The sequence below is a fragment of the Neophocaena asiaeorientalis genome, unplaced genomic scaffold, assembly GCF_003031525.2.
Source record: "Neophocaena asiaeorientalis asiaeorientalis breed wild unplaced genomic scaffold, Neophocaena_asiaeorientalis_V1.1 scaffold78, whole genome shotgun sequence".
Taxonomy (NCBI): Eukaryota; Metazoa; Chordata; class Mammalia; order Artiodactyla; family Phocoenidae; genus Neophocaena; species Neophocaena asiaeorientalis.
The window spans coordinates 1,223,304-1,241,332 of record NW_020175018.1 but is presented as its reverse complement, the minus strand read 5'-3'; the positions used below and the strand labels follow the sequence as shown (position 1 = coordinate 1,241,332).

The window sequence follows — 18,029 nt, the reverse complement described above, 5'->3', positions numbered from 1 at the left end:
ATGCTGGGCAGCGCTTCAGGCGCTTGACCGTGCATACAAATTATCAGGGACCTTGTCAAGTGCAGATTAAAATTCTGCAAGTGTTGCAGTTATTATGGCCTCATAACTATCCCAAAAGCAAGAGGTGTGCAATAGCCACAGATTCTGCTTAGCCTTGCTGCGGATCAGGAAGTGGACAGGCCACAGCCGGGCAGCTTGTCTCGGCTCCGTGATCCTCAGGTTACAGCTGGAAGACTCAGTCTGGGCACCGGAGCCACTGGGAGGCTTGTTTTGTCTCATGTCTGGAGGTTGGCATTGGCTGCTGGCCGGGGGCCCCCAGCTCTTCCCTGCACGGGCCTCCCTGTGCCATCTTCTCACAGAGCTAGTTTGGGCTTCTTCTAAGCATGGTGGCTTAGAAAGGGATTCTGAGGGCGTGGGTCCTGGGAGAGAGACAAGTAGAGCTCTATTCTTTTTATGACCCAGCCTCAGAAGGCAGGTTCAAGGGGAAGGAAATAACTCTTACTTCCTGTATCAGTTTCCTAGGGCTGTTGTAACAAATGATCGTCACAACCTTAGTGGCTTAAAACAACATAAATTTATTCTCCCACAAATCAAGGTGTCGACAGGGTCATGCTCCTTCTGAAGGCTCTAGGAGAAAATCCTTCCTTGCCTTTTCCAGCTTGTGGTGTTCCTGCCATTCCCTGGCTTGTGGCAGCATCCCTGCAGTGTCTGCCTCTTCGTCACTTGGTCTTCCCTGCATGTCTCTGGGTCTCACATCTCTCTCTCCTTTCTCTTCTATGGATGCCAATCATTGGATTTAGGGCCCACCCTAAATCCAAGATGATCCCATCTCAAGATCCTTAACTTAATTACATCTGCAGAGATCTTATCTCCAAATAAGGTCACATTCAACAGGTACTGGGGGTTAGGACTTGGACATCACTTTTTTGGGGGGAGAGACATTTCAACCCACTACAGCTCCTGATGGAGAGTGGCAAGGTTCTAGGAGAGCATATAAGACTTGGAAAATTTGGGATGGGGACTGCGATTCTGCATTTCTCATAAGCTCCTAGGTTGTTGATACTGCTGGACAAAGATACAGGCTACTGTTCTCAAATCTCAGTCTACTGAGGAGGAGGGAGGAGTAAATAGCAAGCTAGGTACCATATTAATACCAAAACCACATAATATTTGAATAACACACAGTATCTACTATGTACAGTCACTTGACATATATTAGCTCCTTTAAACCTTCACAGCCACCTTTTAAAAAGGTTTTTGTCCCTTTTCACGGATGTGAGGCTCAGAGAGGTTAAATGACTTAACCAAGGTCACACAGCCAGGAAGTGGTGGAGCCAGGACTTGAACCCAAGCAGAGCTGGTTCAAAATCCTTGCAGTTACTACTGCACTCCCCTGCCTGGGCTGGGACCTCGGGAGGGAGCCATCAGCCCAGCGGAGGAGAGCCAGTGTGGCTGCAGAGAGGAAGTAGTTGCCTAGCTGGGCCTTACAGGGTATTCACTTAGGCACCTGAGATTTGCTAAACGTGTGTGTGTGCCTGACACAAAAGCAGGAGCCAAAAGACATGTGCTTTCTGCCCTCGTGTAATCTGGTTGGGGTGTTGACTGTGGACAATTATACCAGGTAGAGAAGTGAAGGAACGGATCTTCAGGGAGGTACTAGCAAGAGCAAAGGCACAGAGACGTGGGCTGGGGCTCAGAGGTGTGCTGAGGGGAACCTGGGGGCTGACTGAGAGGAGAGGCAGGGCGGGGGGGGCATGGGGCGCGGAAGGAGACCCCTGGCTTTTCCCAGGCCTCACCGATGGCTGGACAAACCTGGAGAGACAGACACACAGCACTTGGACTGATTGCTTTCACTGCAGAATCAAGGAGCTGTTTGCTGTAAGGCAGACAGAAGGAAGCCAAAGCTTTCAGAGGTTGGGGAGTCCAGAGGCCTGGGTGGGGCTGTGTACTAGAACTATTAACTCACACCCTTTGGGGGACTTTGTTTCCTTTTTGTTTATTTTTTCCAGCTATTAAAGGAATAGATTCAATATGTAATACACACACAAAAACATGCGACAGTAGAAGGACCCAGATGTCCTACCTTCCAAAGACAACCTTTGTTAACATCTTCTATTTTTTTACATATAATTCGCATACCATAAAAATCACCCTTTCAAAGTATGCAAATCAGTGAAGTACATTCATAAGATTGCACAACCATCACCAGCATCTAATTTTAAAACATCTTCATCATCTCCCCCATCCCGTGCAAAAAATTCCTGTACCCTTTTAGCAGTCACTCCCATTTCTGTCTCTAAAGATTTGCCCATTTGGGGCATTTCATATCAGTGAATCATAGAATATGTGGCCTTGGTGTCTGACTCCTTTCACTTAACATAGTGTTGTAACATATATCAGTAAATTCCTTTTTATAGTGAAATAATATTCTGTTGTGTAGCTAAAACATATTTTGTTTGTCCATTTGTGAGTTGATGGACATTTGGGTTGTTTCCGTCTGTTAGCACCTTGATGTAGCTTCTTATTCCTTTCTCTGTACACTTTTACACAATGATATTATACAGTATATACTAATTTGCATCCCACATTTTCACTTGCGTTTTCCCATGTGATTAAAAACTTCTCATATTCCCCAAAAAAAAAAAAAAAAAAAAAAAACTTCTCATAAGTGCAATTTGTAATAGCTGCATGATAACACTCCATCTTCTGGCCGAATTATAATTTACCTAACCATTCCCTTGAAGTCAGTCAGTTTAGTTGTTTCCAATTGAAGTAAGATTTTAAAAGGAGCAACAGATGAGAGAAACCTCAGGGGATCTTTCCAGAAGAGCTTAAATCGCCTCCCAGCCTATCTGTGCTGAGCCCAGAGAGGGACGAGAATGACTTATCCCAAATTACTAAGAGACAAGGATTGGACTGGATGGTGTAAAAAAGATTCTCCTCCAGGGTGGCATAGCAGATCTGCCAAGGGCCCAGGCCCGCTCTTCCCCAGACCCCCAAATGTCAAGGGAGATGTTAGCTTTATGTCATGCCCCCCTGGCAAATTTTTACGTTTCTTTTTTGAATTTATTTTCTTTACAAATTTGCAAAAATTTTCTTTACAAATTTGCAAAAATTTATTTTGCAGTCTGGAAAGCAGAGAAAATGAATGAAGAGCTTGAAATTAAAATTGCCTGGAATTCACCTCTCAGAGGCAACTCCTGTGAACGTTTTGGCATATTCCTTCCCAGTCTCTTTAACACATTTGAAGACCACATTAGTTGGGCAATTTTAAGATAACATTAAAAAACCTGAATTCACAAGTAAAGCATGACCACTGTAGAAGATGTAAAAAATCCTACACTAAGGGAAAACCTCATGCAGCAGTCTAGGTGTCTGTCCTTCCAGAGTGTTAACGCTCACAGGGCATAGGATATGGACGAAAATAGTTCAGCAAAGTTGGGGTCAGACTCTTTGCTTTCCGCCATCCTCCATAACATCTTTCCATTTCAGAAAGACCTTTGCAAAATATTCAGGTACAGAGTGGTGTTACGTGATTCCATTTTTTTTTAAGAAGAGAAGTATATTTGTACATACTTACATATGTGGAGAGAGTTCCTGGGAGGATGCCCAAGAAACTGTTCATGGTGGTTACTTTTTTTACAAAAATTATACAGTTATACAATTTTTTTTTTTTTTGCGGTACGCGGGCCTCTCGCTGTTGTGGCCTCTCCCGTTGTGGAGCACAGGCTCCGGACGCGCAGGCTCAGCGGCCATGGCTCACGGGCCCAGCCGCTCCGCGGCATGTGGGATCTTCCCGGACCGGGGCACGAACCGTGTCCCCTGCATCGGCAGGCGGACTCTCAACCACTGTGCCACCAGGGAAGCCCTACAGTTATACAATTTTTAGAGATTACACTCCATTTACAGTTATTACAAAATATTGGCTATGTTCCCCATGTTGTACAATACATCCTTGAGCCTATCTTATACCTAATAGGTTGTACCTTCCACTCCTCCACTCCTATATTGCCCCTCCCCCTCTCTCCCCACTGGTAACCACTAGTTTGTTCTCTATGTCTGTGGGTCTGCTTCTTTTTTGTTATATTTACTAGTTTGTTGTATCTTTTAGGTTCCATATATAAGTGATGTCATAGATTTGTCTTTCTCTGTCCAACTTATTTCACTTAGCATAAATCCCTCCAAGTCCATCCATGTTGCTACAAATGGCAAAATTTCGTTCTTTTTTCTGGCTGAGTAGTACTCCATTATATATGTATAATGGTGGTTACTTCTTAGTCTCAGTCCTGGGGCCTGTGACTTCAGTAGTCTGGGGGCCTGAGACGTGTTTTTAAGGGAAGGGAGCTTTGGGGAGGCAGGATTTTTACAATTTGTGTATATACCCATGTTTTACCGTTTGCCTATTTCTATTAGATGCAATTTTAAGTTTAATTGGAAAAATAATTATATGTCATTAAGTATTCTGCAACATTATTGCTTATGACTTTATAGCATCACCGTATAGATATACCATAGGGTATATCTATGAATCATAGACATTCATAGACATTTAAGAGGGGGGGTCCAAATTATTTTTGAAACTTTTTGTTTTGCACAGTCTTGATGATTTTCTTGGGGTTAATTCCTAGAAGTAGAGTTGCAAAAGTTTTGTACCACTTTGTCAAATACTTCTTAGCAAGTTTGAACCAAAGTGTGCTCCAGCTGGCAAAATGCCAGATGCCCTGTTACACTTTCTCACCCAGATGGGGTGGTGAAAGCCTTTTAGTGTTTGGTTCTTTTTGGCTAGCCATGAGTGCCACCGTGTTTTGAGTGCCACCCATGTGGTAAGCAGAATAATGAGCCCCAAAGATGTCTACATCCTAATCCCCAGAACCTGTGAATATGTTAGGTTATATGACAAAGGGGAGTTAAGATTACAGATGAGATTAAGGTTCCTGATCAGCTAACTTTGACATAGAGAGATGATTCGGGATTATCCAGGTGGGCCCACTGTAATCACAAGAGGCCTTAAAAGTGGAGGAGAGAGGGGCTTCCCTGGTGGCGCAGTGGTTGAGAGTCCGCCTGCCGATGCAGGGGACACGGGTTCATGCCCCGGTCCGGGAAGATCCCACATGCCGCGGAGCGGCTGGGCCCCTGAGCCATGGCCGCTGAGCCTGCGCCTCCGGAGCCTGTGCTCCGCAACGGGAGAGGCCACAACAGCGAGAGGCCCGCGTACCGCCAAAAAAAAAAAAAAGTGGAGGAGAGAATAATAAGAGAGAACAAGGAAGATGGCTGTATGAGAAGGATTTAACCCGAAGATGCTGTCTTTGAGGATGGAGGAATGGGGCCGCAGCCAAGGAATGTGGGTGGCCTCTAGAAGCTTGGAAAAGGCAAGGCAATGGATTGTGTCTTAGAGCCTCCAGAAAGGAACTCAGCCCTGCTGACACCTTAGTCTTAGTCCAGTGAGACCCATGCTGGATTTCTGACCTTGAGAACTGTAAGATAATAAATTTATGTCCTTTTAAGCCACTAAGGTTGTGATAATTTGTCACAGCAGCTATAGGGTACTAATACAGTCCAGTACATACTGTATCCCCAACACCTAGCATAGTGCTGGCCCTGAGGGAGGTTCTTGGTTCTTGTCTAGATGGTTCATTATATTTCTCATTTGCCCAGTCGCACAAGATACAAAAGTAGTTTTGCAGTTGCCACATACATACCACTGGAAAACGAACCCACTAAGTTGTGTTTCTGATTTGTTTGCAGTACATTTTGTCTGTAAACTGAGTGTTTATAGTCAAAGTACTGTGTTACTTGGGTTATTTCTTTTTTCCCCTTCACCTTAGTTCTGTTATTGATTTGAAATAGGTTCATTTGTTTCTGCTGGAATTCAGTAGGGTTTCCCCACATCTTTATTGATTTAATTTTACTTTTTGAATAACAAAAACATCAAAACTACCTAAAAAATGTACTCAGAGTATTACTTCTCCCCCACATCCCTTCTTCCCACCCCCACCACTCCTCGCAAGACAACTAAATAAGCTAATTTCTGGCTTATTTCTGTTTCTTTGTGCAAGAATAAGCAGATACATGTATATGTTCTTTTGCCTTTCCTATATAAAAGGTAGTATGCGATAGATATTCTTTTTCAGTTAATTTTTTAAAATTTAGCATCCTGGAAGTCACTGCATGTCGTTGCACAGAAGTCTTTGTCGTTCTTTTTCACACCTGCATAGTACTCCACTGTGTGGCTTTGCTGTACTTTATTCAACTGCTGTCCTCTGTCTGGGCGCTTAGATTGTTTTCAGTATTTTACAGTTACAAACAATGATGCAGTGGGTAACTCCATGTATATGTATTTTGTCACTTTGGGAAGTGTATCTTCAGGGTAAATTTCTAGAGTTGGGATTTCTGTGTCAAAGGGTAAATACATATATAGTTGGTCAATATTGCAACATCCCACTCCATAAGAGTTGTTCCATCCTGAATTCCCATCAGCCTTGTCTGAGCATGCCCGACAGGTGCTGTCAATTTTTTAATTGTTTCCTATCTGATAGGTGAGAAAGGGTATCTTGATGTAGCTTAATTTGTAATTTTCTTATGAGTGAAATTGAACATCTTTTAATATGTTTATGGACCATTTTTATGTCTTCTTGTAACTTGGATGTGTCTTTTATTATCCTTCTGTTGTCAAGATTTTGGACTTTTCCCCCTAAAATTTAAGAATTCTTTATATATTAAGGCTTACTAGCCCTTTATCTGTGACATGTATTACAAATGTTTTCTCCTTGGTTGTCATTTTCTTTCAACTTTGCTTATAGAGGTTTTTTTTTTTCCCAATGTGCAAGTTTTTTAAATTATCATTTAGTTTAATTACCAATTCTTTCTTCTGTTGAATTTGAGGTCTCTTTAGAAAACCTTTCTTAGATATAGAGCATTTTATCTATCTTTTTCTTTTAACACTTGTAAATACATTTTTCTTTTTAAAGCTCTGATTAGCACGCTGGCCCTCAACTCCATGCAGATCTGATTTATTCTTGTGTGCAGAATAAGATATGGATCAAATTTTATCTGTTTCCAAATGGCTACATCGTTATCCTAGTGCTATGTATTAAAAGCCCATCTTCACCACAATGATTTGTGATGCCACCTTTATCATGTACTACATTCCTGTGTGTCCTTTGGCCTATTTCTAGCCTGTTTCCCTGTCTGTCCATCTGCTCACGGGTCAGTCCCCCACAGTTTAATTGCAGAGGCTTTAGAGCAGGATTTAGTATCTGGTACCTCCTCCTGTAGCAATTCTGTATCAGGGTTTTCATAGCTGTTCTCGTAGTTTGATTTTTTAATTAAAAATTATTAAAAAGTAACAGATTCACTTTTAGAGTAATTTTAGGTTGATTAAAAAAAATTAAGCGGAGAGTATAGAGTTTTCATATACCCCTTCTCCATCCGCCCTTTTCACACACAATTTCCCTTATCATTAACACCTTTCACTAGTGTGGTACTTTTTTTATAGTGATGAGACACATTATGATACATCATTGTTAACTAAAATCCAGTTCACATTAGGGTTCACTCTTGGTATTGTACATTCTATGGGTTTCAACAAATGTATACTGAAATGTATCCACCATTACAGTATCATAGGAATAGTTTCACTGCCCTAAAAACCCTCTGTGTTCTGCCTGTTCATCCCCCCATTCCTTCCCCAAACCCCCGGCAAACCACTGATCTTTTCACTGTCTCTATAGTTTCGCCTTTTCCAGAATGTCACGTGGTTGGAATCATACACTATGTAACCTTTTCAGATTGGGTTCCTCCATGTGCGGTTTTGTTTTTTCACATGAACTTTTTATGTCAGCTTATCTAACAAAAGCTTGGTTGTGTTCTTATGGGGATAATGTTAAATATTCAAATGAGAGAGAATTAACATCCTAATGATGCTGAATCCTTTCCAACAACAGGCCATCTCTTTTTTTTTCTTTTCCTATTTGTTGAGTCCATTTTGAGTGTTATAAGTTTTCTTCACATGTGTGTGGCACATTTCCTGTTAAGTTGATTCCTGTTTTCTCTCTTCTGTCACCATTATAAATGTAAGAGTATAGAGCATAGAGTATATACTCTACCTCTTCTGATTGGTCACTCGGTGTATATGAAGGCTTGAACTTGAGAACTCACTGATTTTTACAGGTCTGTGGAACAGCACAAAGCACGTGAGAGGGCTAGTTCCAGGCCAGCTTTACCCCAGCTTACCAGGAGGCCTCAGACCCATGACATATTTTCTCTACCCCTCACCCCAGTTTTCTCTCTTCCAAAATGAAGGGCTGGATAAATGCGCACCATTTCCCAGAGTGAAATTCCAGCCAAAACTAAATTGTGGTTTGTGTTTTTACCTCTTTCCCTTACTTGTGATTGACAAATTGGATGTTTTTTTCCCTGCTGCAGTGCAGAGCCAGGCTGCAAGTACCCAGCCTCCCTACGTGCCCTGGCCTTGTCAAACTAGACCTTTACATAAATGGAAAATGTCTCTTGCCTGTCTACAGAAACCAGAAAGGGCAAGGGACTAGCTTGCTTGTTCGTATATTTGTTCATTCATTCATCTAACTGTTTATTCACAAGTTACTGATTCTTTCAGGCATTGGTGGGGTGCCTCCCATGTGCCATGCAAGGGGGGTGCAGGACTCTGGCCCTGAACTCAGTGCTTACAGCCCAGCATGGTCTCGAACTATGATGAGAGCTTTGGGGCTGGTACTGCAGAAAGTTCTTTCGGACAGTGCTGGTTTAGAGTGCCTTTGTATCATCTGAGTTGATATGTTGAGTAGGCTGATACAAGTCTGGAGCTCAGAACAGCAGTTGGGCTGGGTTCATATCTTGCTCTGCTATTTGACTGGTGGGTGTCCTTGGGCAAGTGACTTCACCTCTCTGAACCTCACTGCCCTCATCTATAGAACAGGCTAGACCATTCCATGCCTCAGGTGGTGCTTATTAAGTGTAGAGCCAAATTGTACGAGGCCACTGGCCTGAGTGAGGTGCTCAAGGGGTTCCATAGCTGTTATTCCTCCTGGGTTTGACCGTTGTAATTGCTCTGATGTGTTTACTTGAAAGCCAAACTGTCCTGTGAGAAGAGCTCAGGAGTGGCTTCTCTGCCCTCGTTCCACCATTGACTCAGAGTATGACCTTGGACAAGTCCTTTCCCCTCTCTGGGCCTCAGTTTTTCCACTGATGACCTGGGGGTTAGAGCAGGCCTTCTTTGAGGGCTGCCCATGTCCTGAATAGAGTAAGCAAGGACTGCCAGTGGACGTGTTAGTGTGAGAAGAAGGAACCAGAAGGAAGTCAGAATGCACCAGGTCCGCCAGTTCCATCCGTGGCATGTCCGAGTGGGTTCTGCCCTTGTGAGAGCAAGGTTTACCAGGGAGGGTTGTGTGATGAGCTTACCCAGACCCAGCCCTCACTCACAGCTTGCTTGTTCTAGGAACCTTCTGAGCATTTACCTTGACCTTTTAAAAAAAAAATACAGACAAGGTTTACTGGCTTCTGAACTGTTGGAAGAAACTAATGTTATCTCATTAAAACTGCATTGCTCACCAAAAAAAAAAGAAAGAAAACAAGCCCATTAAAGTTTTAAACCTGACATGGAAGACTATTAAAGATTCATAATTGCAATAAAACTCTTCAATAGAATTTGAATTTTCGTTGTGGTAATGCTACAGTCAGCGGAGTCCTCATTTGAAGCTACAAAATCCATTTCAGTAAAGTCTCGGGAAGGTGGTGAAGAAGGAGGCCCTGGCCCAGCGAGGCTCCCACTGGTGTGCGCATCCAGAGAGGATGGATTCCTGCCTTCCAGCTCAGCACAGGGGTCGAGTGGTTGGCAGGTTTCTCCCCTGCCTCCCTCTGATGTGAGAGCTCAGCCCTGCTGCCATCCTTCCATGGGTTCTTTGGGCTCGTTTGTTCCTTGCAGCAGGCAAGAACAGAGCACCTACTGTGTGCACGGCAGAATGCCCGGGCCTGAGAGGTCATGTCAGAGAAGGAAGGATAGGCTGGTTTTTCCTCGAGGAGGAGCCAATACTGGTTCGAGCAGAGGTTTGGCAGGCTGGCAGAACGAAGGCCAAGTCCCAGCTCTTGTCACTTCACTTGCTGGCCTCAGCCCCTCATCTATAAGATGAGGATAACAGTATGTGCCTCGTGGGTGTGGCCGTCACGTGTGAGTGTTGACACGGAAGGTGGAAAGGCGGAGGGTATGGCTTTGAGAGACTCAGAGGAGGCAGAATTGCAATATTTGGTTGGTGAGTGACCAAGGGTCACTTTAAGGGTAAACATGGTGTTCAAAAACGCAGCTAACATTTATTGAGGGCTTACTGTATGCTGGATACTGTTTTATCTGCTTCGTAAGTGTTCATTCAATAAATATTCATTGAGCGCCTACCATGTGCCAGGTGCTGTTTTAGGTGCTGGGGATACAGTGGAGAGTGTATTAACTCATTTAATCCTCAGACCTATGAGGTAGGCACTGATGCTTTTCCCATTTTCCAGAGAAGGTAACTGAGCCACAGAGAGGGCAGCGAAATTACCCGAGGTCACAAAGCTGGGAAGTGGCAGAGCCTGGAATTAGATCCCGAGGGCAAGACCCCTGGGTCTGTGCTCAGTAACCACACAGCGAATGGCTTCTCATTTAGTTGGTGTACCGCTCTTCGCAGATGCTGGTCTTATCCCGTTTTGAGGGAAGCAAGGCCTAGAGTGGTAACATTATTTTCCGCAAGTCTCTTAAGGAGTAAGAGGGGATCATTACCAAGGCCAGCTCACTCCTAAGCCTGCTGAGCTCTTTCCACTGCTCCAGGGGCCTCAGACCCAGGGGGAGTGAATTCCTGTTTCCTGGTGGTTGGCTGGCCAAGTTCAGGGGAAAATCAGTGTCCTGTCCTCGTTAAAGTCCCTTTCCTCTCTCCTCGGAGCATCCCGAACCCGAGCCTGTCACTCGATGGCTGTGGATGTTGGAGGAGTCTTTCCTCTGCCTTAAAATGAAGGGCACTCCCGCGCTCCACCCTCTGCTCCTTCGTCACTGGTGATGAATAGGACGCCCGTGGTGACAAATAAAAGAAAGCCTCCTTTATTTGTTCATCCTTCTACGTCCTCCCCATCGGCGCCTGTCGGAAAGCTGAGCAAATATTAGACACTCAGCACACTCTGCTCCTGTCTCTCCCTTCTCCAGGGAGTCATGTCCTGACAGCTCTGGGCTGGTGGGTGTTTGCTTGGTTAATCAGCCTCAGGGTCTGGGCTTTGCTGTTGCCTTGCTCTGTGGTCCCTGACACGTCCCTGTGCTGCCTGTCTCCCCATATGTAGGGGACCTTGGGAGGCCTGACAGTAGCCACGTTTTCCTTTTTCCTTTTTGCCTTAAATCTGCCCTCCCCCTCCCCCTCCCCCGCCCCGGTTATCTAACTCAGAGCTGGCTACCGTGGGAAGGAGAGAGTAACATTTCAATGAATGAACATGGAGAGCTCTTAGGTATTTTTTGTGTGTGTGTGGGGGGGGGAGTGCTTTAGGAGAAGAGCCAGATGAAGACCTTTAAACACTCCACCTGGACTTCACGTTGCACAAACCAAAGGAAAAGGGGAAGTGAGTGGAAGTGAGCATGGGACAGTAGAGAGGAGGGGTCTCTGCAGTTCCTTCCCGTTTACTAAATGCCTTCTGCGTGCCAGACACTGTGGGATAAAGGTGGCACAGGGTTGGGGGAGAATAGGGGAGAGGCTGGGCTCCAATGCTGGCTCACCGTCCACGTGTGACCATGACCTTGAGCAAGTTGACATGTCAACCTGTCCCCGCCATTTGGAAGGGAAGTGAATGAAAATCTCTCGAAAGCCTCTCGAGTGTCAGGCTCTGTGCTGAGTGGTCCCACTTGCTTCTCAGAGACCTGGAAAAGGCGGGCAGTGTCATGTGCCTTTTACAGCCGAGGAGTGTACTGGAGCGGTGCAGGACCGCACAGCCACTGTGTCATGGCTGCCTGGCTTCAGAACGACGGGCATCTTTCTGTTGGACCGTAGGGACGGGACTCCACAGCCTGCTGGCCTGGGGCTGCTGTGAGCAGCACGTGAGACACTGGATTTATTTGAACGTGGCTTGTGAATTCTGAATGACAGTGAACATGCAGACGCCTGTTCTGACAGGGCTCCCGGACCTCGGGAAGCTTTTCAACAAGTAGAGGGAATGAGAGAGAGAGCTGGACACAGAAATGGGAGTCACTCAGACCAACTCAGATGCTGCAGAGGGCTGCGTGGAGACAGCCCCGTCTAGAGCTTCAGTTTTAAAATAGGCTCTGAAGAAGAAGAAAGATAGGAGAGGATGGAAAGAGATGGGGAAGACGGGCTCACGTACCACCCCCCCATTAAGTTGGGGTTTCCAGAGTGTGACTCCTACTTCACACCTGTTCCCCAAGTGGATCGCACATGAACCCCACACTGACTCACAGATCGGGTAGGGATTCATTCAGCAGTCTTTGGGGGGGAAATGTGATTAGCACATTTCATGGATGTTAATGTTTATGAGGGGGCTGCAGTAAATGTGTGCTGGTGATTCACAGCACTGCATAAATAGCAGGTGCCCAGCTCAGGGAAGGGAGAGTAACTGAAGTTTGGAAACGAGAGCGCTAAATCGGTACACACACCCCCAAGAACCATTGCCCCCAGAGGCTACTGACACCCCGACCTCAGTGTGGCCAGATTTAGCGAATAAAAATACAGGCCACCATTTAAATCTGAGTTCCAGCTGAAGAGCGAATACTTTTTTTAGTGAACATACGTCCCATGCAATGTTTGGGACATTCCCTGCTTCTCCAGCCTCGCTGTGAGGGGCCAGGTAGGTGCTTGTAGAATTGAGTTGCTTCCCCCAGGCCTGAACGTGTAGGGAGAGGCTTGCTCACGAAAGGATGCCCTCACTTATCTGGTCTCTCAGATGTTACTTCCTTTAATTAAACTGCTGGGATGAAATAAAGTGTGTGGGAAAGACTAAAATTGACTTCCTTAGCTTAACAAAAGCCAAAGCTATTGAGAGGGATACTTAAGGAAACAGAGCACTTCAGCAGATGAAAAGTACAGCCTGGCTCCAGCTCGGATCTGTGGGGGGACAACCAGGGGCAGAGGGGAGAGGTAGAGCCGCTACTCAGGGAGACTGTGATGATGTGGGCCGAGGGGGCCGTCCTTGCCTTGAGAGCATCCGTCCGCTCTCAGTAAGGCCCGAATGCCTGCCTGCTAAGCTCTCCTTTGACACAGCTCTGCTTCTCAGCATCGGGGAACACCAGCTGGGAGAGAGGCACAGTGGGAAGTGGCGAAATCCATACCTCCGCGCACAAGCACTTATTGAGCACTTGCTGTGTGCCAAGCCCCGAATCAGGTGTTGGGTCTCACCTCTAGCTCTTTTACAAGGAAACCATCTGGGGTTGCTTAAGTTCTCAGGGACCCAGTTTCTCAACTAGGGAGCTCAAAGATGCAGAAAGAGAGAAAAAATGCGTTGATATTGCTGGTGGCGTTGGGAAACACATGCTGATGACTATAGAGATTTGGCGGGCAATCCTGGGCTAGGAGTCCCCATTTTACACCAGAGGAAACTAAGGGACAAAAGCTCATTGGGGAATTTGCTTGAGCTCGTGTGGCATGAAAGTAGCAGAGCCAGGATTTGGATGTGAATCTGATGGTCTTTGAAACCCTTAACCATAGCGTTACGCTGCCTCCTGGATTGTAGGGGTTGTTGAGGTTTTTAAGCCGGGAAGGATATCCTGAAAGCAAAAAGTTGAAGAAACATTAATCGCGCGCTAGGTCTGAGGCCAGTTTAGAAGTTAATGCACGGAGGAGGATGCCAGCTCAGGAGCTCAGGTATGAGCAGGTGGGGACCCAGGTTAGGGGACCGATGGGAGAGGAGGAAGGTGAGACTTCCTGGAGAGTCTACTCAGGGAATAGAGGCAGAGTTTATGATGGGGGTGGGTTTTCAGAGCTGGATGCTGCAGGCAGGGCTAGGGAGGAATGGCAGGCTTTGGACATGCTGGATCTGAAGCCCGACAGCAGCCCAGTAGTAGAAAGCACTAGGGCCTTGGGACCTGACCTGGGTTTACACCCTAGCTGTCCTCTTCACTAGCTCTGTGACCACAAACTATTTACTTAACCTCTCTGAGCCTCTGTCTTCTCTCTGGTGAGATGCAGAGCAATGACACCTACTTGGCAGGATACTGAAGATATTAAATAAGGAAAACTATGTAAAGGGACAGACAAGGTTCTTGACATACAGTCAGCATCTGGTTAAAAGTGGTTTGAAACTTGGGGCCCCAGGCTGGTGTCATGTGTTAGTCCCCACCGAACTGCAGCAGAGATGGTCCTGGAGCTAGGAATGGAGGGACTGGTGTCTGACTCTTCATTCATTTGATGAATTTTTATTGCATTCCCACTGTGTGCCGGGCCTTGGGGACATAGCGTGGAGAGGCTGGTGGGAAAACCCAATTATAGCACAAAACGGAGCCCGCTGAGCAGCCTGAGAGCAGGATGTGATCTGTCTGGCTGTGCGTGGTGCCCCAGCTCAGAGGCTGGCACGTAGTAGGTGTGCAGGAAATGCTGAATGGGGTTGTGGAGGCAAAGATGCAGTGGGCCTTCTCTGAGCACATCAACGCTGGTGCAGAGAAGGGTCGGAAAGTCTGAATTTCTAACCACTTTCTGTTCTGGAAACTCCCCAACAGCGGGTGAGGACTTAAAGAAAAGGTGAGAAACTGGGGACCAGGGTTTCAGTTCTCAGCCTCATCACCACATCTTATTCTCTTTTTCTTCCAAATTCCCAACTGGCTCACCTTTTCCAAATTCTGCTTTGAAAAATGCTGGAAAACGCCCCTGGGGGTGACCATGTGCCATCAGCAGGCTGGGACGGGGGGAGAAGGAAAAGCGGCCAGGAATAATTGGCATTATGGGGACTTCCCTGGTGGTCCAGCGGTTAAGACTCCACGCTCCCAATGCAGGGGGCCCGGGTTTGATCCCTGGTCAGGGAACTAGATCCCACATGCGCGCTGCAACTAAGGAGCTGGTGAGCCGCAACTAAGGAGCCTGTGAGCCTCAACTAAGGAGCCTGCCTGCCACAACTAAAAGATCCCACACACGGCAATGAAGATCCAGTGTGCCACAATTAAGACCCGGCTCAGCCAAATAAATAAATAAACACATAGAAAAAATAAAAAATAATTGGCATTATGGGGCTGCCCTTCAAGGCCACGGTGGGCTTTGACCCTGGGCAGCCCCCTCTGGTCACCCATCGGTGAACAGAGGAAAAGCACCGAACCTCCGAGTTTAAACATGCTGCACGTCCTTCTGACATGCCCCAGGTCACACTGCAGCAGTTTCCCAGCCAACCTCTTCTGGTTTTGTCACATACTTATGTTTATTGGAAGGCTAGTGTTTTCTCTCTGTTTTTACTCCTTTCATTAAAAAATAGGTTCTTATATTACAAAATAAAACTGCCTTCTTTTTTAAAATTTATTTATTTTATTTTATTTATTTTTGGCTGCATTGGGTCTTCATTGCTGCGTGCGGGCTTATTGCAGTGGCTTCTCTTGTTGCAGAGCACAGGCTCTAGGTGCGCGGGCTTCAGTAGTTGTGGCACGTGGGCTCCGTAGTTGTGGCACGTGGGCTCAGTAGTTGTGGCTCACAGGCTCTATAGTGCAGGCTCAGTAGTTGTGGCACACGGGCTTACTTGCTCCGCAGCACGTGGGCTCTTCCCAGACCAGGGGCTTGAACCCGTGTCCTCTGCATTGGCAGGCGGATTCTTAACCACTGCGCCACCAGGGAAGCCCCCGAACCGCCTTCTTGTCATAAGAATCCAAGCAATATATTATTCCTTTAATGGAAGGCTAGTTTTCTCATTTATTGCTTTTTTCTTGAGTAACTTAAAATGATGTTTACACTTTAAGGTAATACAAGAACGCATGCTTGTAAAAATTTTACAAGCTTGTAAAAAAATTTACAATGCTTGTAAAAAAAATTTTAACAATGTAGAAGTGTGAAAGGAAAATAATGGAACTCTGCCTTCACACCTCATCCTACCCCCAATTCCACCCACCTCCAGGCCTCTGAAATGGCTTTTGTTTTCTAGATCAGGGGACCCTTGGGAATCTCATAGACACATCCCTCAAAGCCATTGCTAAGTTGAGGGGAGGTGGCCCTTTCCAGTGACAGGAACATGAGTTGAAGATCAGGATTGGATAGTTGGTTCTACCATTGATTTGCTGTGTGACCCTCAGGAATTCACATAACCTCTTCGAGCCTCCTGCTGTGTGACCCGCATAGACTCTCTGAGGCTCGGTGACCTCCTTGGTAGGCTACCCAGGAGGAGAATTGGGATCGGGGCTCTGAAGCCCTGATGTTCGGTGTCCTGCAAACAGCCCAGGTGACTGTGTTGTGTTGTGGTCTTGGCAGGTTGGGGACCAGATTCTGGAGGTGAATGGGCAGAGCTTTCTCAACATCCTGCACGACGAAGCGGTCAGGTTGCTCAAGTCATCCCAGCACCTCATCCTGACGGTGAAGGATGTCGGGAGGCTGCCCCGTGCCCGAACCACCGTGGACAAGACCAAGTGGATTGCCAGTTCCCGGATCGGGGACCCCGCCACGAACTCAATAGGGTGTGGCTGCCCTGCTCTCTCGCTCTGAGCCCCAGGACCCCAGGGCCATTTCTGAAAGCCAGTAACAGCCCTTCCCACCTCTTCGCCACGCACCATGCCCTGACCTTTGAAGACTGCGCTGATTCCCAGAGCCTGCGGTCCCAGCCCCGGGGTCCCTTCCGTTTGCCGGGCAGGACCTCGAGCACATCCCTCGTCCCCTCCTGGCCTTGGTTTCCCTTGGAAAGCTGAGCCACAGGATCTGGCTCTCCCGTTCTTTATTTGCCCCCCCAGCAAATCACATAACTTACGTTTTGGCCCTCAGTTGCTTTGTCTGAGGAGTGGGAATCATAACCGCAGCCCCCATCCCGGTTGTGTGGTTGAGGATCCCATGCGTCACTTGGGTGAAAGGGCCTTGGGAGTCATAAAGTGAGATGCAGTTGCCAGGTGGCTGTGCAGCTGCTAGTAATGTAAAGTGTCACCTTGGGGCCTCCGTCAGAAGTCTCAGACTGGCTGGTTGCCCCCAAGCCAAACACACCCAGAGCGTCTCTTTCTCCCTTCTTCCTCTCTTCCTTTCACCCGCACAGTATTATAATCTAAAAAAATTAGTTACCAACATTTGAAAGGTCATCTGGTTTCCCATGAAAAAAACTGGATTTCTGGCTGCTTCTTGAAAATCAGGGATCCTGGCAGCTTGAGCCCCCGTTTTTTTGTGAAAATAGACTGGAACCAAGCTGCACCTGCGCCTTGCACTTCGGCATCTCCAGTTGACCTCATCCCCACCCTCCCTAACGTTGGCCTGACCCCGAGGCCACGAGGCAGTTGCCATTTCGTCTCTCCTCTCCTTGTTACCTCCCTGGCCCCTGTAGGGTTGGAAACAACTCAGGAGACCACCTTGCATGGTTTTAGAAATGCCATCCACATGGTTGGTCAGGAGGACAGAAGCTGCCCGTCTGTCCAGGGGTTGATACTCCCTTGAGTGGCCCCGGCGAGTGCAGGCCAGAGTTCTCCCAAAGCTTTGCTCACCCCGCAGCAAAGCAGCCGTTCCCTTCCCCGTGCCTGTTTGAACTGCTCAGACATGAGGCTGAACATGCTTTCTTTCTTCATAGCTTTCCTGGGGATCTCACAGCAGAGGGGACCAACAAGGTAGGCTGCTCTCTGTCTGGGTGTCTTCAGCTTCTTCACAGCTCCCCATGCGGGGAGCTCTGGGCCTGGCAGGGTGGGCTGAGAGACTCACGGACACGATCTCATTTCATTTGGGCAGCCCGCTGACTGTCCATCCTCCATCCTACACACGTCTGTGAGTGCCACCGGGTTCTGGGTACCGCCCTGGACACCTGGGTTAACGGCACGAACAGAACAGATCAGGTGCCCACCCTGGTGGAGGTTATCCCCAGTGAAGGAGACACACATCAAAACAAAACAAAACTGCACATGTTTC

General features: G+C 46.9%; 1 protein-coding gene across 3 annotated transcripts in view; it reads left to right on the top strand.

Moving 5' to 3' along the window:
• Positions 1-18,029, top strand: part of WHRN (whirlin) — an 88,216-nt gene that overhangs the window by 49,070 nt on the left and 21,117 nt on the right. For all 3 annotated transcript variants that reach the window (XM_024762310.1, XM_024762309.1, XM_024762308.1), the window contains exons 4-5: positions 16,410-16,612; positions 17,698-17,734. In XM_024762310.1, the coding sequence (XP_024618078.1) occupies positions 16,410-16,612; positions 17,698-17,734 (240 nt within the window). The remainder of the gene's footprint in view (positions 1-16,409; positions 16,613-17,697; positions 17,735-18,029) is intronic.